At 44.1% G+C, this 21,567-nt stretch overlaps 1 protein-coding gene and 1 long non-coding RNA gene across 2 annotated transcripts in view; one reads left to right on the top strand and one right to left on the bottom strand.

Moving 5' to 3' along the window:
* Positions 1–5,654, bottom strand: part of TSHZ3 (teashirt zinc finger homeobox 3) — an 89,509-nt gene extending 83,855 nt beyond the window's left edge. Inside the window, exons 1-2 of the mRNA XM_051979756.1 lie at positions 4,295–5,654; positions 2,130–2,910 (exon numbers count right to left, since the gene is read on the bottom strand). Coding sequence (XP_051835716.1) covers positions 2,130–2,169 — 40 coding nt within the window. The 5' untranslated portion in view covers positions 2,170–2,910; positions 4,295–5,654. The remainder of the gene's footprint in view (positions 1–2,129; positions 2,911–4,294) is intronic.
* A 163-nt stretch (positions 5,655–5,817) lies between these two features.
* LOC127550653 (uncharacterized) lies at positions 5,818–21,367 on the top strand. Its single transcript, XR_007950903.1, has 3 exons — positions 5,818–9,291; positions 14,698–14,767; positions 20,960–21,367. It is a non-coding gene; the product is annotated as an uncharacterized LOC127550653 (long non-coding RNA).
* The last annotated feature ends 200 nt before the right edge of the window (positions 21,368–21,567 follow it).

Below are 21,567 nucleotides of genomic sequence, written 5' to 3'. Positions count from 1 at the left end.
GAAAAGTCTGTAACCCAGAATGAAGCCCTGATAATTAATTAGTATATACCTAAAAGAGGCAACTTTTTTTTTTTTTTTTTAAAGAAAGCATTGTTAAACTAAGCTTGGGAGAAGAGTGGGGGTCATTGATGCAATTAATATCCTCACCTAATTTATTTAACTTAATTTATTTAAGTTAAAAATTGATCTGGTTAAAAAACTGAGAGGCTTCAGTTGTTGAACACCCCGTGCATAACTATAACACTTTGAAAACTTTCTAAACTTGGGTCAACCTGGAAATAAGAAGAAAAATATCCTCCCCAGAAAGTCCATCTCTTTCCATGGTTTTCTAAAGATATTGACATAAGAGCATATGCCTGGCGGGAGAAATAACTATGCACAGCTCCAGTTATCTATCTTGTGGAAAGGATTGGAAGAGAGTTCATTCTATTTGGGCTCCAATTGTGAGATCCTGGGTAGTTTCCTTTTTTTCTCTATAGCAAACTAAAACTGCCAATTTCCTGTACTTATTAATGAGTATTATTCAAGAACAACTGGGATAACAGAACTTACCACCACCACTACTATTACTATTACTACTACTACACTACTACTACTACTACCACCACCACCACCACCACTACCACCATCACTACTGCTACTATTACTGTAAAATATACTTAGGGGGGAAGTACTACGTTCCGATATACTGAACACATAATTTCCAGCCAAGAAAAGCTCAGAATATACTTGGCCAACAATCTTTCCCCCTTCTCTCTCAGTTCCCTCTGCCACCTCTTAAACACTTAATCTTCTCGTTTGTGCAACATCATCTGTACCTCTCCACCTATGAGTGTTACTCGTATCAAAATACATTTTGTCCATATGTGGTCCTCTCAAACAACCCTCCAGAAATCCCTGATCTACTGACAGAGCTGGCCTGACGTCACAGAGCCTGGCGTTACTGGAGCAAGTGATTTATTGATGTTTATTGGGAATGAATAGATCAAAGGCAGCAGGATGACAGGCGATCAATCAGTCATCAAATCAAGGATGGCAAGAGGCCAGAAATCCTTCTAGCGGTCCACATGCCCCCAACTGACGATTATTGCAAAATAATGTTTGTGTGTGTGTTGTCTTTGGTTCATGGGTTGGTTTGCCAGGAAAAAAAAATAATTAATTAAAAATCTGCTCAGCCTTAACAGGACTTGACAGTCCTGGCCCAAAAGAAAGAAAAGAAAAAGACAACTATTCAGATGTAGCCCAGAAAGTATTAGGAAGAGAAGAAAAGGAGAGTAGTAAGGGGGGGGAAAGGCGGAGAAGGGATTTAAAGCCAGCATCAAAAATATTCTTGACAGTCATCTGACAATACACAGACTCTTCTCAGCTTCGGCCTCCTCTGCGGCTTCTCAGCTTGGGCCCAATAAATGAAAAATCAATAGGATTAGCCAGGAGGTTGCCAAAGGGACTATGGGCTCCTTAGAGGAACTGGAGATGTCCCCAGCTCAGCCCCGCAGGAGGGAAGGCAGCTTCAGGCCAAGTTTAAGGAGGTGGGGGTGGGGGAGGCGGGGAAGAGGTCTCTCCAGTATCTCTTTTAAGAAGCCAAATGACCCTCTAGGACTCGGATTCGGACTCGGACTCGGACATACACTCTCTCTCTTTCTTCTCTCTCTCTCTCTCTCTCTCTCTCTCTCTCTCTCTCTCTCTCTCTCTCTCTCTCTCTCTCTCTCTCTCTCTCTCTCTCTCTCACACACACACACACACACACACACACACACACACACTTCCCCTCTCAACTCATCTTTTCAAGGGAAAAAGAAATAGAGTGAGACACGGCAAAAAGGCAGTGTTTGCTTCTTTTCCGAAGTGAGGCTCCAGAAGTCCGGAGGAAAGAGGGTGGCAGGGGAAGAGAACTAGGTGTCCAGGGGGGCTGGATGCCCCAAATCCGACAACCTCACACATTGGCACATTGCAAAGCCCTCACTTACTCTGAAAATAGTGAGGGCAGATGGAGTAGAGTGAAATGCTGGAAGATGAAAACAAATCGGACCCGGAGAGGGGAGAGAGGAAGCGGTAGGGACGGGAAATTGGTTGGGGAGAGATGGAAGAAGGAAGAGGAGGAGGAGTATTAGAGAGAAGACGGTTCGTACCTGCTGCGCGCCGGGGCGCTTGCTGCTTTCTCCTCGGCATCCTGCTCTCCAGCGACTGCTGCTGCTGCTGCCGCCGCCGCCGCCGCCGCCGCCGCCGCTGCTGCTGCTTGCCAGGGGTAGGGGGGCGGCGAGCGGGGAGGGGTAGGAGGAGAGGGGAGGGGAGTGGGTGGCGCTGGGGTGGGAGCTCTGGGGGGGGAGGTTGGCAGAGTTATCTCAGCCTCCCCCCCGGAGATCTCCTGTGTGATCCTGCTTCCTCCAGTCTCTCAGCTTTTTCCCCCTTCTCGCTCATACACGATCCCACAAACGTGAGGGAGGAGGAGAGGGGAAGGGGGAGGAGGGAGCAGGAGGGAGAGGGAGGAGGAGGAAGAGGAGAAAGGAGGAGGGAGGGAAGGTGGTAGGAGGACGGAGCTGCCGGCAGAATGGGAAGTTTGACAAATCGCCCCGGAGGCAGGAGGAGGAGGGGGAGGCGCAGCCCGGCCTCCCCCTCCCCGGCCCCAGATGAGGTGCGCCTGGTTGGGGGGATGGGGGGGCAGAGAATTGGAGGTGGAGGGGGAGAAGGAAATCCGAGGATGGAGAAGAGGAGAGGAGGGGGCAGAGGGGAGCCCTCGCTCCTCTTCCAGTACGGGCCCCGGCCCTCCCCGGGGGGAGGGGGCTCACGGCATCCAGCGGGGAGGCGCGTACAGGCTGGCCGGCCCCGGCGGCCGCAGCAGCAGTCGCTGCAGGATCAGCGGTCCTCAGAGCCGGCGGCGGGGCTGGAGCCGCGGCGGCCGCAACAGGCAAGCTTAAAGGAAAACGAGATGATCGTATCACTCAACTCGGCTGGGGGGGCGGCAGCACCGAGCTCCCCCCCCCCCTCCAGCGGTCCTCGGGACATTCGCTCCTTAGCTGCTCCACAGGGGGGAGGGGTCTGAGCTTCTTCCCGACCCCCTCCCAGCCCCTCCCCTCTACTCTTCGCCCCCCCACCGGGTGCAAGCTCCGTCTCCCCTTCCCGCCCCTATCCCAGGATTGCATGCACCCCCCCCCCCCCTCCTCCCCGCAGCCGCGACCGCGGCGGCCGCCGCCGCTGCCGCCTTCCGCGCCCGCCCTGCCCCGGCCCCTCTGCCCCAGCTGCTAGCCCCGCTCACCCCTCCCGGGAGACGGCGGCTCTTCACTTTACTGCCCCTACCACCGAGTCCCTCGGTCAGGCCTGGCCCGGGCCCACGCACCCCCCTTCTTCTCCTATCTTACCCCCCCTCCCCTCCTTCGCCGGGCACTCTTCTTCGCCCGCTTTTGTCTAAAGGCCTGAAATCTGTCACGGCAAGTCCGATCGCCCCACAAGATGACAGTCAAACATTCATGAAAAGCAGTTTCCGTGAGAGACTGAGAGAGGGAGGGTAGGAGGGCGCAGGCAGAGCCTAGGGAGAGGGAGAGGGGGAAGCCCACGGCCGCGGCTCCTGCCCCCTCTTACCCCCTCCTCCCACCCCGGCTCCTCCTCCAAGCCGCCCCCCCCTCCCCGACCAGCCCGAAATGGAGACTTTCCCCAATTTCTTTTCCCGGCAAACTTTCCTCCCACATAGGGGTTCAGGGGGTTGAGATGGGGCGACTCGTAAGTTTCCTCGTAAGACTTTTACAAAAAATGTCCCACCCTGATACCCCCACTTAAACCGGCGCTCCCCTTCCCACGCCTTGACTTTCAGACAGGATCCCCCCCCTTAGAATGTTACAGCCCGCACCCCCACCCATTCCCTGGAGCGACTGATAAAGAGGGAGCTAGAAACCATCCAATGGCCTCACCCGCCCCCGGGACTCTACATCCCAACCTTGTCCCTTCCTCGGGGCTCTCAGGAGAGGGGGAGGGGGGTCTCCTACCGATGTCCCCTCCCTGTTTTCTGCACATCTTCTACCTCCCCAGCCTCACCGCCCTACTCCACTGCCCTTTCCTTCCCTCATCATCAGCCGGGGGTGGGGCAGGGATTGGGTTAGAGGAATGCGATCGATTATTGATTGGAAGATTGGGGATCAATCAGGGGCCCAAGTGACTGCCCCCTCCCCCGGCCTGTCCGCCAGGGACAGACAGCCACACCAACTCTGGGAGACGCAGGAGGTGGAGGAGGAGGGCGAGTAGCTGGGGGAGGAGGTGGAGGAGGAGGAAGAGGAGGAGGAAGAGGAGGAGGAGGCTCACTTACAGGCGGCGGGTGCGTGCGTCTGTCCGAGTTCATTTGTGCAATCCCGGGGCCCGGAGAGCGGAGCGCTGGCGGCGGCGCATCGATGCGCTGTGGGTTTGATTGCGTCTCCCTGGGTTTGCAATAATGCGCAGCCCGAAGGAGGGGACTGATTTCTGTTTCCAGTGCTTTGCGAACATGGACCGGTAGCTATGGCCAAGCACCTTCCCGGCCTTGCCGCCAAGTGCACTTTTTCCTGGGCCCCCGCCCCCGCCCACCCCCCTGCGGCTTGCCTGTCTCTGCTTCAGCTTCTGCCTTTCTTCCCTTCTCTTCTTCCGCTTTTCCCGTGTGGGCTGGGGGAGCCACTTAATGACAGTCCTAGCAAAGCCGAGGCGTTTCTACCTCTTCCCGGGGCCGCCACCTCCTCTGGGCTTCAGGCTCCGGACTCCCGATCCCAGCCCCAGTAGCACAGCAAGGTCTGGTTGGGTGGATGGTTGGCTTGCTTTTTCCCCCCTCTCCTGAGTCCTTTTTTCCCCCTCTTTTCTTTTTCTTTTCTCTCTTTTTTTTGTGGTTTTTTTTTTTTTTAAGTTCACAAGGATGATTTTTTTTTTTTTTTAAGTCAGGGAGTCAGTGATCTCACTTGGATGGAAAAATCAAAGCAAAACTACCCATTGAGTCCCTGTATTCAAGAGCAGGATCAAGATCTGGGCTCAATCCACATAGCTTACTAGGTGCAGATGTGACCACGTCCTCGCGTCCTCTAAAGCCGACTAGACGCTCTTTCTCTCGCGCGCTCGAGTGTTCTTTCCAAGTTGCAAGGGATGGATTCGGGAGCTCTACTAGCAGGGCTAAGGGTTCTGGGGTATTTCTCGATCTGTGCTTGGGGTTTGGGAGCTGAGGGGACAGACGGTTGGTTGTTCCTGGTGGGGGAATGGAAGAGGAAGGATATTTTGGATTGTCTCGTTGTTTGTTGTTTTGAAAGCGGACCTTTAGGAAGAAAAAAGTATAATCTTAACCGCCCTGTCCCGGGGGAAAAACCTACAGTTGGGAGAAATGAAACATTTCTTGCAAACGAGAAAATGGTGAGTTGTCAGATGCTGTCTTGGCTGCCAAATTCTCTCAGCTCCGGTCTCTTTGTGACTTGCTGGTTTCTTCACAGTCAGTTACTGGAGTCGGTCATCAGAGTAGCGATCTATGCCGTCTTGAGAGGTTTAAGTTAAGACATTGTCTCCAAAATCCAGTCTGTTTATCTGGCTGCGTTGTTTGTACAGGGAATACTCGACTTTTAACTGAATTGACTTTTTTTTTTTTTTTTTAAGCTCAGTCGCTCTCGAACGCTTTTCTCTTCTCTTCCCTTCTCATCTTTCTCTTCTCTTCTCTCTCTCTCTCTCTCTCTCTCTCTCTCTCTCTCTTCTCTCTCTCTCTCTCTCTCTCTCTCTCTCTCTCTCTCTCTCTCTCTTTCTGTCTCTCTGTCTCTCTCCTCCCCTATTTCTTCGTTCTCCTCTCCCCAATCTTTCCCCCCCTCCCGGCTCTGCCCCCCCCCCTTCTTTCTCTGTCTCTATCTCACTCTTTCTCTAGGACTCCCTCCTTAGCTCCCTCACTCTCTCTGATTCTCTCTATGCTCTGGCTCCGCATGCCGTTAGATCCGCCCTAACATCTGTCCGTCTCACCATTAGCACATCCATCAGTGTCGCGCTGGCTGCACATCGCAGCGACAACACACCAGACACAACATGGACTATGATTCAATACAAATAACTAGCACACCGAGCCACTTCTACCAGGAAGAAGCAAGGACTGCAATCCCAGTATTTACAAATGTTAACCACCTTCAGAAAAGCATCCAGTCCTTGCTTTTGACACAGAACTGAACCTTGCCTCTTTTTACTTCCCCTCCCCCGTTAAATTGAACCCGAATACTTTTCTCGTGAGACTAACAGCAGAGATGGAAGGAGAAATGAGTGCTCAACTGCAGCGAGATGGATGAGCACTCAGTCTTCCTTCTGTCTCTATTTCTATGGATAGGGTGTGTGCTTATTGGTAATGGTGGTAGTGCCTGGGTCGGATGGAGACAGCACCTAAATCTGCATCACCTAAAATGCAGACAAGATTTGCAGTAGTTTATAGCCTGCAGTTTTGATGCATTTAAGCCAAGATGGAAAAGTCCTGTGTGGTGAACTATTGGCAAAATTATTCTGGAAATCTGAAGCTAAAACTTTCAAAGGTTTTCCTGCTTCTGCAAGGTCAATTAAAAAGGGAAAGGGGAAATTGACTTAAAATAAAAAGACCTTGGGCTCCTTCTTTAACTCTCCACAGAAATTCTGCCTAGGTTTACTTACAGTAGAAACTGTGTACTCTGTATACTCTGTTACTCTAATGTAAGAATGCTAGAAGTAAGAAAGTGTGTAGACTAATGTTGACAATTAACAATCTTTTGAGAAGGAGGAAGGGCAGATCCTTATCGACAAGAAGCCAGAAAATATGGTGAGTTTTCTATTAACATCTAGCAGAAAGTGGAAGAGCTAGCGGCAAGTGTTAGGCTAAGTGAGAGAATCACATTGTGAGAGTTTCCTCTCTACTTTCCTTCCATCCTTCATTCTTTGCTTCTTTCTTTTCCTCTTTCTTTTTTCTTCCTTCTTTCTCTGCCTTTGCCTTCCTTTTCTCATCATTTTTCTTTCAATTATTTTTCTTCTTCATTGGCGGTACATCTGTTACTGATCACTGAGTAAAATGTAATCGGGTTCGTTGCAGGAGCACTAGCCTCTTTTTTTGCTTAGATAGGTGGTCCAAAAGATTGGGAATCCACTGCAGGAAGGTCAGGGCAAATCCCCGGCTTGTTACCAAATGAAAGGACACCAAATGCCACAACTTTTCGATTTTAGAACAGCTACGTTTATCTTACTTTCTCCCAACTGTAAATGTCTGTCCGAGTGGCTATATGCATATTTCCTGCCAGAGTGGACCACAAATGCAAGCTATATCTTTGCAGTGATTAGTTTAAAGATATACATTTAACCAGAAAACCAGAGCAGCTTTCAATCATCCTAAAATGCATACAAGAGCTTAAAAGGAAGATGCCAGAAGATTGCATTAGGACCTCAAGCTTATGTTTCTGAGAAACGTGTGAGAAAATACTAAGTTATAGTGGGGATTTTAAAAATCAGGTGTAACAGCCGAGTGTCTTAAGATCAGGGAAGTGAGCCAGCTACTACAGACCGGATGTATCGTAGAATCGCGCTGATGCGCTGCTTTGCAATCCTGTTACTCCATTACAAAAAGTTTCAACTTTCTGAAAAATGCAACAATGGGCTTTCTCCCTTCCTGGTTTTTAGTAACAATTAAGTGTACTAGCTTTGCGGATTTTCTTTTAAGATCCAGTTCAAAGAAAAGCCAGGTACTTCACTGTTTCGTGAGGACAGGCTGGCAGGCAACATATGTAAAGTCCAATGTAGTGTGTTGGTGACGGTAACAAACAGTGCGCTGCAAAGCTGCGGAGCGGGGAGCCAGTCTGTACTTCTAGTCAGTGCAGCATTTACAAGCACAGTATATAAAATCGATGGCTACATAAGTAGCCACCGCCAGTCCTCAGAACTGTTAAAAAAAAAAAAAAAAAAAAAAAAAGTCCTGCGCTCACTCTCTCTTTGCACCTCTTTGAATAATTATTTGCAAGAGAACTTCTATAATTAGGAAGTCTCCCTTCCCAAAGTCGACAGTCACCCCCTGGACTTTCTTATTCTTGTGGAACCTCGGAGCCCTTAGTTTCCAAAGCTGTCATAACACTGTCTTTTAAGCTCTTCAGGAAATATTTGTCCTTGTCACTAGTCATTTTCACCCAAACTAATTTCACTGTGGAAGTTTACAAAGGAAATTGGGGAGTTTGGGTGAAGGTTTTTAATTAAGTCAACAACTTCCCTTTGAATGATGGGGAGACCTAACTTTGACCAAAATAGAATGTCTATGGTAAACTGTTCTCATTCACTCCTACCAAGTAACACATTCTAAATACTACTATTTCCTAAAGACTGGTTTAAAGGCAGTGCTGCAGCAAGATTCTCTTTTGAGCAGGATCTGGGGTGCTCAGGTTTTAGTGACATCTGGGTGGGCAGAACCTGTATTTCTTTCGCATTGCTGTCATTAGTGCTTTGCCTAAGCGACTCGAGATCTTATGTGAGGCCAACAGGGTTGAGTTTTGAAGCCTAGGGCCCAGGAGTAGGACTGCAGGTACCAGAACTCACCCCTGAAAAAGCCAGCCGGTTTTCTGACACCTTTAGCTGGGTCATCGAGGGCCTTCTATACTCCAAAAAGTCTGACATAATCTGACCTTCCCTACATGCTGCTACCTCGGAGACTACTAGTATCATTCTCGGGAATCACTGCCCCTAGTCCTGGGAAAGGGCAGGTGGACGGAACAAAGGAGACACTGCTTCCCTCTGCCCACCCCGGGATTCTTAAGGGAAATGTTGAGGGGAGAGAACCCACGAACAGTCGTGATTTCCTGTTCAAAGATTAGATTCCTAATCTTTGGCATGCAAGGTTTATGGGGAAAGGGCAGAAGCCTCACCGGGCTTCCAACTAAGGGCAATGCTTCGGCTCTTTATTCCGAGGTTTAGTTGCCTGAATGAAAGGCGGGCCGGCCCGGGAGCATCTTCCCCTTGGAGGCCAGGCACTCTAGGCGTGGCTAGAAACAATACTTGGAAACCTGGAAAAGTCTTTGCTTTCCTTTTCCTACTCCTACCAACCTTATTCGGGGCCCAGCTCCCCAGCCCCTCGGCCTTTGCCCCGCCCCGCCTCGTCTTTTCCGAGCTCACTACTATGCTGCCAAGGACAGGCTGTGGGGACCTGGATTTGCTAGGTCCAGGCCACCTCCACTTTCCAAACTTTGGGAGTCCAGGAACAGAAGCAAAAGAGTGGGACTGGCGGGGTCGAGATGCGAAAGCTGCCTAAGCAGAAGGTTGAGGAGAAGGGACTAGCATCCGCGATGAATTTCTCAAAGGACAGGTCAGCCCAGCCAGAGTAAAAAAGTAAGTCATGCCCAAGGAAGCTGGGCCTCCGGAAGCAAGGGCTCCTTCCTCCCGGGCCCAAGGGGCTAGTCGCGCAAAGAGAAGCGCGGAGAACTGTTCGGGCGCTGCTTCCCCTGGGGAAGTGTTGGGAGGTGGGTAGTGAGGAAGCATCTACTATCCAAGCTGCGCCACTCACTGTGGGGTTATCCGATTCTTGCTGTCCCGGCTCCCAAGCCTCAGCCATTCCAAATTCAGAAGATAGTTATTTTTTAAAGAAAGACGAAAAGTTTCCCCCCCTTTAGGTTCAGATCTTGCCCAAAAGTAAATTGTTTGGGTAAGCGCATTTACACAGCAGCGGAGTTTGTTTTTCTTATTCCAGTAGCTTTGTTTTAACGAACCAGATGTTTTGTCTGTAAATTCTCCAAAGGACTTTTACAGTTTTGACGTGAAATAAACCTTAGAAATCCAGAGTCGTATGTTAACGCCACTTCTGCAGAACCTTCGGGATCCTCGGAAGACCGGTTCGAGTATCTGTGTTTGGAGAGGGAGGGAGAAAAGGGAAGGGTATCCGGGAGGCCAACCACCCCCACTCCCCGCTTTCTGGCAGGCCTCCTTCCTTCCAAAACTCAGTGTTGTGTGTAGGGTGGGGTTTGGGGAAGAAGGGATAGAGCTCTACTGACAAGTCTGCCTTTTCACCGACTATCGGGTGTATTCCAGTGTAGGAGTGATTGTGTGTGTGTATTTATATTGTAATTTTAAAAAAAAAAAAAAAAAAAGGTTTTGCCGCGTAGTAGCCGTGTGACCTTGGACAAGTCATTTCCCCTCCTATGAAGCTCAATTTACTCTCCTGCCAAATAAGGGAATAGGGCTGAATGATTTCCAAAGTCTCCCTGCCCTGTCAATTTATGCCATTGTGAAGCCAAGAAAGGGAAAAAAAATCACGCGCACGACCGCATGTGAGCGAAAACAACTTTTCTTTAGCCCATCAGCCTTCCCACCCTCGGTGTTGGATAATGCTCCGATGGAGAAATACTCCTTTTCCGAATCTGTGCAGATCCCTAGAATACCCCATACCCAGAAAGGACCAGTGCTTTCCCCGTGGACTGGAGCCTCCGAAGGATGAAACTCAAGTCCACGAAGCAGAAACTAGCTCTCTATCCTTGTGCTGCTGTCCCAGGCACAGCGCCTTGAGCCAAGGTTCTCTGCAGTGCGGACTCAAGGAAAGGAAGCGAGGGAGCGCGGAAAAGCGTTCAGAACCCCAGAGATTTTCCTTACTCCTGCACCACCCCACCTACAGCAAGCACGGAAGAATAACTGTAGGTTCCATATTTCCCCGCGGTCCTCCATTTCTGTTCTCTGATCCAAAGGATTTCATTTGTATTTTGATGGAAGGGAGAGCAAAATCTAAAGTCAAAAGACCTGGATCTGGGTCTGACTGCTAATGCCCTCGTGAAAAGGTTTCCTTCTCTATGGGTCTCAGTTTCCCTTTTTGTAAACACGGGGCTCCACTAATTGATACAGCCCTTAGGCACTGGGATTCTGTGACTCCCAGATAGATTTGATTATTTCCCAAATCCAGGAGGGTTTAAGCAAAAAAATAACAAAAACTTTTTTTTGATCCCTTTCTCAAATTTTAGGGTTTTTTGTTTCCTTCCTGGAACTGATTCTCAACATTAGGCCCGCATAAGCGTAGCTCACCTACATTGTTCCCTTTCTAAGTCCTTTCCTTTATTTTTTTTTTAACTGGAAAAAAAAGTTTATGGGACGATTTTATATTATATGTGTACATATATACACATAATACATTATATAGATGCATTATTTATCTCCACACTGCTGCCTTCGTGGAGCAGAGATGCAGTAAGCTTAGACTGAACATTGGCACAATTATCCACACGTGCAAACATACATACATATATAATTCCAGCATCTGATTCAATCATCTAAGGAATTGCTTTAATTACCCACTAAAGTATTTGAGGATTCAGGAAACTACTGTGCTCTGTGTCCTTTCTCACCTCAGGACGTAAATTTTCTAAAGAAACAATTGGTCTGAGCCCTAAGGCAAAGCTATTGCATTGGAACCTGAAGCAACAGCGACCTCAGACCCGGTAATGTGGGGGAGGGGAGGGGAGAGGCTTGGACTAGCTGATTCTACACTCACTCTCACTCCCGGAATTCGAGGTCTGGTTCATCGCCTTGACTCTTAACAGCCCCTTCTCCCCTGAGCCTTGAGATAAGGTCGGCTGTGGTCTGGAGTCTTCTTGTCAGCTGTTGTGTCGGGTTTGATAGACTCTGTAGCACCCGCTTTAGGAAGTCCAAGGGCTTGCCTTTGCACCACTCAGGTTTTCCCAGAATTCCCAAAGAAATGAAGTCAAGTTTAGGATTTAAGTAACCCCTCGATTTGCTGTGCAGACATGAACTAACTCATTCTCCTCTTTATATTTATTTCCTTCTATTTTTTTTTAATCTCTTCATTCCTCTTTTAATCTCTTCTGTTTTGTTCTTTCCTCCCCTCGCCTCTATCTCCGATTTCTTACTACTTTTGTTTCATGCCTTCTTTTTTTACTTCTGCTTTTTCTTTACTTCTTTCACTCTCTTCCATGTTCTTCCTCCCCTTACTTTTTTTTTTCTCTTACTCCTGTTCTTCTCCTAGCTTATTTCTTTATGTTTAATTAAAGTTCACCTCTAAGACGTCAGAGCCGGGTGCATAGCTCAGGGACCCCACCTGGGCTAAGGAAGGGAATCAGATGGGACTATGCTGAGTAAGATAAAAGGGAATGAACTAGGTAGGAAGATGGGAGAGTAAGGAGGAAGAACAAAGAAGTCGCCACTTGGCTCAAAATAAAATAAAAATTTAAGAAAATTCAAAGCTGCCAATAAAATCCTCTAAGTAGCTAGTGACTCAGTGCTGGGAGTTTAGGTGATGGCATTGGTAAATGGCTTCGTTGCCCAAAGAAAATATTACAAATGCTGCTGTCTTTACCACCAATCAGGCCCAGCTTCGCAAAGCTAGATGAGCCCCCTTCTCCTGTGCAGAGGGCACGGTTATTTGCATGATAAATGGATCGCTGTGGAGGTAGCCAATGAAATATTCAAATGAGGCCAAGGAGATAGGGTGGAGAGAAAGGTCCCCAATGTCCTCCCCTACTCCTGCCAAAAAAGGGGGGGTGAGGGGGAAGAAGCACACAGCTCTAGGCTGCTCCTTCCAAAGCTAAAGTGACCGTCCATCAGTTAACCTGGGATTTTCACCTTGTTACTACTAGGGTTGAATTTTTTTTTCAATTGTTATTATTTTAAACTATATCTAACTTTAATTCTTTTCTGGGATTTTAATGCTTTCCCCTAACACTGCATCACTTTCTTTTCCTGTACTAACTAAAAAACTGCAGGTTTTGGCTTTGTAACTGCACCTGGGATGTACTTTGGTCTAGGTGGTAGGGACCTACATAGTTGTATTTGCCTGAGCCTAAGGGAATTTCTTTGTGAAAGGCAGTAGGACTTTAGACTATGGGCTACCAGTTTATCCATCTTGGTTCTAGGGATTTTACCTAACACACCTTGGATCTCTGAATTAAAGTACTGTAATCTCAATTATGAAGTGGAATGTTAGGGAGGGAACGTGAGGGAGACATTCAATTTTTTAGTATAGTCAATCGAGCCAGAGTAATATCCAGAAGTCTCTAGGTAGCATCCACAGAATAAGGAATTTATTTGACCCAGCCAGAAGAAGGTGAATGGAGAAAGCTTGTGTTCAGAAGCACAACCCCCTCTCAGTATGTGCCCAGATGAGCATCCTCGTGGGTACCTCGATCATGCCATCCAGACACATGTGCATTAATGGTTAAGGGGAGGGAACACATTTCCAAAAGTACCCTCACTATATCTGAATGGCAAAGGGTTCTAGGGTTAGTACAGAACATAGCTTTTTTTGAAATAGTAGACCACTACCCCTATTATTGAGGTAAAAGGATAGAGGAATTTAAATTTCTAAATAGGATTTGGTTTCTGATGTATATTTGTGGATTTTTTTTCCCCTCAAGGCCCAGATTGTGTAGTGGAAAGGTTGATGACTGGAAAGAGAGGTAGGGAGTGGAAGACAAAGAAGAACAACAGGAGTTAGGGCTAAGACTATCTCCATTTCCTGCCTAATACAGCTGTATCTATATAATTAAGAAATGGAAAGGAACTGGGATAACTGGAAACAGTTCTGACCACTCCACTATCCTACTGGAAATGCTTTATTGTTTCTTCCTTGCTTGTAGGACGAAGTACAATCTCCAGGGTCCAGTATTTAAAACTTTTGTTTATGAACTTCACATTCCAAACAATACAGATTATTAGTTGTTTCCAGCACTGCAGATCCTATCTCTCATTTTGTACATTGCCACAAGCTAGGTCCCATTTCTGGAACCCAGTGTCCCTTGAACTTTCTCTCTGAATCTTGGTTCAGGTTAAATGCCATCTATTACTCAGAGTTTTCTCTGACCTTTCCTCCTAAATTGTTAATATTTTTTCATATTATCTTGTTTATGAATTATGTGTGCAAGGCACTTCAATAGAGTTTAAGCTCCATTAATATTATTTATCTTAAACTTTGAAAGAACTTAAAAAATGTTTAGTTGAATAAAATTGTGATCCAAAGGGGAGAGTGACATTGTCATCCTCATTAATACTAAGTGATATTTTTATATAGGATGTTAGAGTTTTCAAAAAGTTTTACATCTATTATCTCATTTGATCTTCACAGTGATCTTGTGAAATATGTACTGTTATTATTCCTCTTCTACAGATTGGGAAATTGAAACTTTGAATGACTTGCCACAATCACACAGGTACTTGGGGTAGACATTGAAAATTAGGACCTCTGACTCCAAGACCCCACTTTACAAAGCTAAATTTTTCTCAAGTTCTCCCAATCCAACCAGGTTTCCCTGGGACATAATTCTTTTCTGTCAGGTCTCAGATCACGGACTAGAGAGAGACCAAAGCCGGTTTAGGATCAAATCCAAAAAAGATGAATTAGGCTACCAAGAAGATTCCCATGCTTTGCCCTGTAGTTAGCTAATTTTTTTTTTTTTTTTAGTCAGCATGCAGTTTTAAAATTTTTCTATTAGAGTTTTTTATTTTCAAAAGATATGCATAAATAAGTTTCAGCATTCACCTTTGCAAAACCTTGTGTACCAAATTTTTTCCTTTCTTTTTCCCCACTCCCTCCTCTAGAGAGCAAATAACCCAATATATGTTAAACATGTGCAATTCTTCTATACATATTTTCACAATTATCAGTACATAGCTATTTTTAAAGCAAAATATATTCAATGGGTTAACTTTCCTTCTCTTCGATAATTAAATCCTTAAGAAGGCCTGAGATATATATATGTGTATATACATACATATCCATATTCTATTCTCTATTTTTCCTAGAAAACATTGTGAGCAATGATGAGAGCTGCCTCTGGACAATGACTAGAAATTGAATTTATCATTATGGAAGGTAAGAAATCAGAAGGTCCTAGGTGTTCTCTTATTCCAGAGAGGGGAATCCAAAACTGTGCATTCATTGAAGAAAAGTGGACATTTTGCAGATCTTGCATTCCTGACTCCATATTTCTGAAGATTTTCTCCAGATTTTCTCCCTTCCCAGAAGTAGAAGGAGTCTTAGAACTTCAAATCTCTTAATTTGTAATGAAGAGAGAAGTTACTTGCCCAAAAACACACTTGTAAATAAATAACAGATTAGGAATTCTAATTCAGATTTTTTTTTTTTTTTAAGATTCCAAATTTAGTTCTTCCTCCCCCTTGGTCCTTGTAGTAACAGCTACATCTTCTAGTGTTACTGCCTGACTACTTTACATCCCTAAGTCTTCTCTTCTCATACAGACCAGGAACTCTTTCACGGAAGAGCATTGTGCTTCTCATCTCCTTTACAACACCTGGCACATGACTAGACACATAATGTAGCTGGCCAGTAATGATATGGCAGTTCATTAATTAATTGAGAAGCTTCATTGTCAATTAGCTTCCTAGCATACAGAGAAGTCTGTGTGTAGGCATCAAGAAGCAGTGACCAAAAGAGAAATTATAATCTCTTAGAATATAGAAGAATTTGATTTTGACAGTGATTTTTTTTCAATATTTAGGTTTGTTTCAATGAAGTAAGAGAATATTTTCTTAGTGAATGCACGAGGACTAGACAGAGACTCAGGCAAGTTCTGGAGTTCACTGGACAAAAGATGGTAATGGCAACAGAACAAGACTCTGGCTCAAATGTAACTCCTTCCTTAACAATAGGAGCATTGACCCTTAAGTAGTCACAGTTTCTGGGAATAGATTTAGCCCTGTAATTATATTAAACATAAACACAGATCACTCTCCAACCATGGTCATGATTGTGGTTTGTGTGGGTTATGGCCCTGGTAGTTAAAAGTGGAAGCAAAGGTATTCAAAGAAGAAGGGTTAGATCTGGTGATTACAAAGGGATTCGGTGTGGATTTAACCCACAATTCTTTCTTCATTTTATTTGCCTCCTCTCACTCAAAGCCCATGTTCACCTAAAGTCCTGACTGTTCAGCTAGGAGAAGAGATGAACCAATAAGCCTTTAGCTTTGCAGGGACTCCCAGTAAGGATTCTTTCATGATACCATCTTGTCAAGTAGCCTGCCCAACAATTGTCTTTTTCAAGATTACCCCTAACTTTCCAACCCAATGAAAGAAAATAAAAGAATTTTTTTTTTTTAAAGAAAAGGAAACCAAACCATTCTTCTGTCCTTCCCCAATTCCTCTCTCCCAGGATAGTGATAAACAGATAGATAATAGATAATGGGTTCATAAAGAAAATAGATGGCTAGATAATAGATGAATAGATGGATGACTAGCAGATAGATAGACAGCTAGATAGATAAAGTCAGAGGAATCTTGCTCTAACCATGAAATGCAATTTAAGTTTATGCCTGTGTTTAGTAAGGAGGCCCCATACTGGGTTAATATACTACAAGCTTCTGGAAAGTGCTGTTTGCACATTATTCAGTTTATGGGGGTGTGTATATAGGTATGCATGTTATGTGCATATATACTTTCAGGTCTTTCAAGAAAAAGCTCGGCAACATTAGCTCCACCCGAGCACAAAGATCGGTGCCAGTGGTTAATATGGAAATAAGCATCTTCAAGATTCAAAAGGCAAAAAATACCCCTTATGTCAGCAGGGGGAGATGAGAAGGTTGGTTGGCGGTGAGTTTTGAGTGTAGGCAATGAAGTGGTTTGGTCCCTGAACTTTCCTCTATAGGTTGAACCTTTGCAGACCTTTGAAGACTAGTTTTAGGGAGTGTTTCCCCAGGGTTCATTAAGGAAAGATAGTTGTCTTAAAGAGAGGTTGACGATTCTGTTTTCTCTAATAGTAGTGACTATAGTTTGCACCATCCGGGTCAGATATAAAGTGGAAGCTTAGGAAAGCTGACACTCATCAATTCACTATTTTTGTTCTAGTGTCATTTATATACACAAGAGAGGAAAGAAATGTGACTTCAAAATTGCAATTAAACTAGTTCCTGAGTAGAAAGGCCTTTCTTTAGATATCTGCACCCATCAAATCTCTACTGCATCTCCAAAGAAAGTTCATTCACAATTTCTGAATTAAAACAGAAAATACAAATATTTCACACCCCTTGACTGTGAGTCATTTACAATTACCCATGTATGTACCTAAATGTCATCTGGCAGAGCCCCTATCATTTTTGGTCAGGTCTCTGAAAGAATGGCGATTTTTCTAATGTTTTAAAAGTATTAACTTCCTTTCAAACATTCTTTAACCTTTAATGTTTTGTAACTTGATGAAAAGGTCATTTTGTTCAGAGGATGCCGCTGTTCCATAATTGTGCAGCTCCCAGGGTAAGTTCTGTTCAAACTCTAGGCTCTTTAAGAGGATGTGTGTGCATATATGGATATGTATATATAAATATGTGTGTGCATAGTCACATACACAGTTGTATGTATATGAGTTCATATGTATTATATATGTTATAGATATTCCTTAGGTATTCATTAAGATCACATGCTCCAACAGAAGCAGATATTTTTGATAACGAAACTTTACCAATTTAAGTGGCAAAATTTTATTTTGTTATGATTCTAACCATTTTACGAACATCTTAGATTTCTAGACTTCCTCAACTAAGAGATCTCTTCAAACTAATATGACACATTCTCCTATATTCTTAAACCTAGGCTACTCAAAATAATTGAACATCTTCTAAATGACTCAGGATCTTCCTTAAGAATACACGTCCTTATTCTGTAAATCTGAAATCCTCAAAAGTTAGGAGATGTGAGAGATTAGCAGGTCCTTTGTAAAATGATGCCCCCCAGATTTAGCAGCTTTGTTATTTTGTCTCCCCCTATTTTACTGGTATGTTTTGGCTATTACTTTCTTGGCAATCAGTGAGCATATCTATATATCAATGTCTTTCCCTCCTCTACCCCATATATTGTTTCAAATTTGACCAGAGACTGAGACCAGGTAAACAAATTTGATAGAATTATGACTAAAGTTAGAGTAAATACACTCTGAGTAAGGCCTATGTGTGAAATGTAGGCTCTTCAGTGAACTATGGCTTGTATTTTCTTTATTTTTTTCCTGCTTCTTCTAGATAGAAAAGTTTGTCTCACTTATGGATAAGTGAAATGTTACTGTGTATTAACTGCACCTCAAATCATCTTGGAAGTAATCCAGGATTAATATGGAGTAGTAGAAATAGTATTGTTATTTTGGGGTTATGTAACCCCAAATTCAATTCAAGAGAGAAATGCCATTTTTAGTTAGATATAGGATCCTGGACAGCTTGCTGGGATGATAGCAACTCTTAGATAGCGTTGTTAGAATACAGGTATAATCTGTCATTTTCTGACTTTCAATTTATAGGGAACACATTATCAACTACTCAAATGAGTGAAAATTTCTGGAAGGGGTCAAGAGGGCATAGGGAATAATTTCTGTTACTAAAATTCCATAGTTTCAGCTTCTTAACTTGGAGTACAGTCATAATTTAAGCAGCAATTTGCATTCAACAAATAAGAGATGGCAATTAATTTCATCCAACCCCCTTATTTGACATATGGAGAAAAAAAACCAAGAGATAATGGGATTTGTCCAAAGTCATCCAGAGAGGGGAGGGGTAAGAAAAGATAAGAATTCTGGGCAGTGTTCTTGCTATACTTCTTTGCTCAGGGTGTAAATTAAGTAAGCTGCCCTAATGAGGGGACTCTCAGGATGTTGATTCCCCACCAAAAGTTCACCTCACTAAAGTGAAGGAATAGATCCAAGAACATAAAAGAATCACTGATTCAGAGAAGGCTGTGCCCCTAGAGCTGACTGACTGACTTCCACTTCTGTTGCCTTCATTGCTTTCATTTCACTGCCCATTTCAGCAGCACTGTCCCATTTCAAACATCCTGAGAATATGTTTAATTAGAATTTGGCTATACAGTCTCTTAAAATAAAACCAAAGCAACCAGCTTATTATATTGCTCAGCATTCTGTTGCAAACATATACTTTTTAATAAAACACTTTTCTAACTAGAGAAATCCCTAGAGATACAGATCCTCATTTATAAGAAGTTCCCTAAAGGGAGTTAAAGGAGAGGCTGCTTTATAAAGAAAGAGACCAGAAGAAGGTGTTTTCAAGGAACCTTTAAAAAAAATAATCTAATTCTGAGGGTGAGAAGCACACATTTTAGAGATGCAATTTTTTTTTTTTTTAATATGGCCTCTTGGTTTGTTCTTGTTTTTGTTGTTGTGGCTGCTGTTGTTGTTTTGTGTACATGCTTTGTTTTGTTTTGTTCACTATCATCTTTGTTATCATAACTAATGTCCCATGTCTTGCATTCTTGTATTTTCAGAAACATAATATTTAAATAAACAAATGATTTTCAAAATGTGCTTCATCTCATGCTGTTTCTCCCTCTCCTCCCTTCTCTCTATATGAATAACCAATCCCTTCTTTAATGTGCAAAGACTGCAGGAAAGTATGGTTGAGGCAAGGAGTAGAGATGCGCTGTATTTGATCACTGTCCTCTGTCCCCACAGCTGGGGAGATGTGTGTGGGGAGTAATTGAAGCCACTTTGCCAGCTTAATGCCAGTCTCTGCAGTTTTTACACAGCCTGAGCTGGGAGGCTTGCCTGCATGAGGACTGGATCCCACAGTGAAGACATGGGAAGTGTGAGTTACACTGTGCGAGGGAGCTCTCAGCTCACAGGGACCGTGCTTCTTGGAAATGCATGTCTTTTCAAGAGAATGGGCTACACAGACATCTCGATGTGGTGAGGGGACTTGTTAAGTGGAAGAAGTGGAACAAATTGTCCTGCTAGAAGCAAGGCACGGAGAAACCATTTTAAAAGTAAAAATCAGTCTGGCCATGGGAGGGAGGGCCAGTCTTTGAAAGAAGGAGTGAATGAACCAAGGTATTGATGGAAGTATTTAAGTTAGTGTGATATTTAGGTTTTTTTTTTTTCCCTACTTTGAGGTTCTACACTAGGACAGGGCAGGCCTTGGATATTTTTTATATTTCTTGGAAATAGTGGGAACAGACCTTCCATTCCCAGAAAAAGAATTCACTTATTTTTCCCTTCTATCTTCTACTTCCACAAAGGATCATGTCCATATTTTTACCTATCTTGATTTTGACTGACAAGATAGCTGATTAAGGGAATTATCTCCATTCCTGAACAAAACTAGAAGGAACTGCAAAAATCCCTCACTTACACAGTGAACATATTACTACTGCTGATAATAATAATATATTTATATTGAATACCAGAGTGACAAAGCTCTTTTCTCACAAAAACTCCATGAACTTGGTAGTACAATTATTCTCATTCTTTTTTTTCACAAGGAGGAAACAGGCTCAGAGAGGGAAGCGGTTTGCTCAGGGTCAGGTAGTTAAGACTTATCAAGATCTGGATTTGAACCCAATTTTTTCAACTTTGAGAGTCCAGTGTCCTTATAGAAAAAGGAGCAGGAGGAGGAAGAGGAAGAAAAGGAGGAGAGAAGGAAGAAGAGGAAATGAAAAGGGAGGAGAAAGAAGAAGAAGATGATGATGATAATGAAAGAGGGAAAAAGAGAGCAGGAGGAGAAAGATTTGGGGCTGGACCTATACATTCATTTGTATAGTGAGTCTTACTATGGAAACTCTTCAGGATCTATAATTCCCATAATTTGTAGTCTGCATCTTGACTTCTTAGAACCTGTAATTTGAGTTTTCTATAGGCACTGATATGTAATATATTCGTATTCACAGAGCTAGATTTGTCAGAAGAAAGATTTGAATTCAAGTCTTTGACTTCAAAGTTGGTGCTCTAGGTACTATTCCTTGTCACCTCTTTGAAAGTAATAATAATAGTTGACACAGCTGTACTTCTTTTGCAGTTTATAATGTTCTCTCTCTGTTTCTGGTCTCTCTGTCTCTCTCTCTCCCTCCCTCCTTCCTTCCCTCTCTGTCTCTGTCTGTCTATCTGTCTCTCTGCCTGTCTCTGCTGCCCCTTCTACCTGCTCTTTTTCTGTTATGTTCTTTTTCTTTAGCTCTAATCTGCTACATCCTAACAGTGATTTCAGTTCACACACAGCATGAGCACAATGAATTGAATCAGTGAGAAAGAAGGATGTTTTCCCTTCCTTTTTTTTTTTTTTTTATGCAGGTTCTGAGAAACTGGTCTATAGGTATTTGTTTCTATTCCATGCTTTTTGTCCTTCTCTGTGTCAAGTCCTAGAGATGATCCACCAGGGACCAGGAATTTAAGCCATGATGACCTTGGACCTATGATTGCAGGCAGGATGGTACAGGCTGCCAGGCTGGCATGGAAGCCCCCAAAACCCAGAGTAACCGCTACTCAGACCTGAAGTAGACTTGGGCTTATACTGTGCTCTGCAGGAACTGAGCTAAATTATGGACATAATCTTCAACTCCATAGAAGATGGCAAGAGGGGGAAAAGAGAAATGATGTATTCCCTGTGTTGGGGGAATAAATTTGTATATTTGTGATTATATCTTCTGAAGTAAATATTTGTCATTATATCTTCTGAAGTAAATTTCTGTGAAAAACTAATTTGACTGTTAGTGGTTTATGTAATGGGGGTACAAGGAGATAACCCTTCGGATTGGGGCAAAGGACCACCATCATTGGTGGCTGGAGCCATTTACAGAGAGCCTAGTCACGTCCTTGTACCCCCCCCCCCCACCTCATTCTCTTTAAAGTAATTGGTAAACCTTAAGGAAAAGTAAGATCTAACTCTTGGGTGGGGGGGC

Source organism: Antechinus flavipes, chromosome 2 (assembly GCF_016432865.1).
Source record: "Antechinus flavipes isolate AdamAnt ecotype Samford, QLD, Australia chromosome 2, AdamAnt_v2, whole genome shotgun sequence".
In the NCBI taxonomy this organism is placed as follows: Eukaryota; Metazoa; Chordata; class Mammalia; order Dasyuromorphia; family Dasyuridae; genus Antechinus; species Antechinus flavipes.
This window is presented reverse-complemented; position numbering and strand designations above follow the sequence as displayed.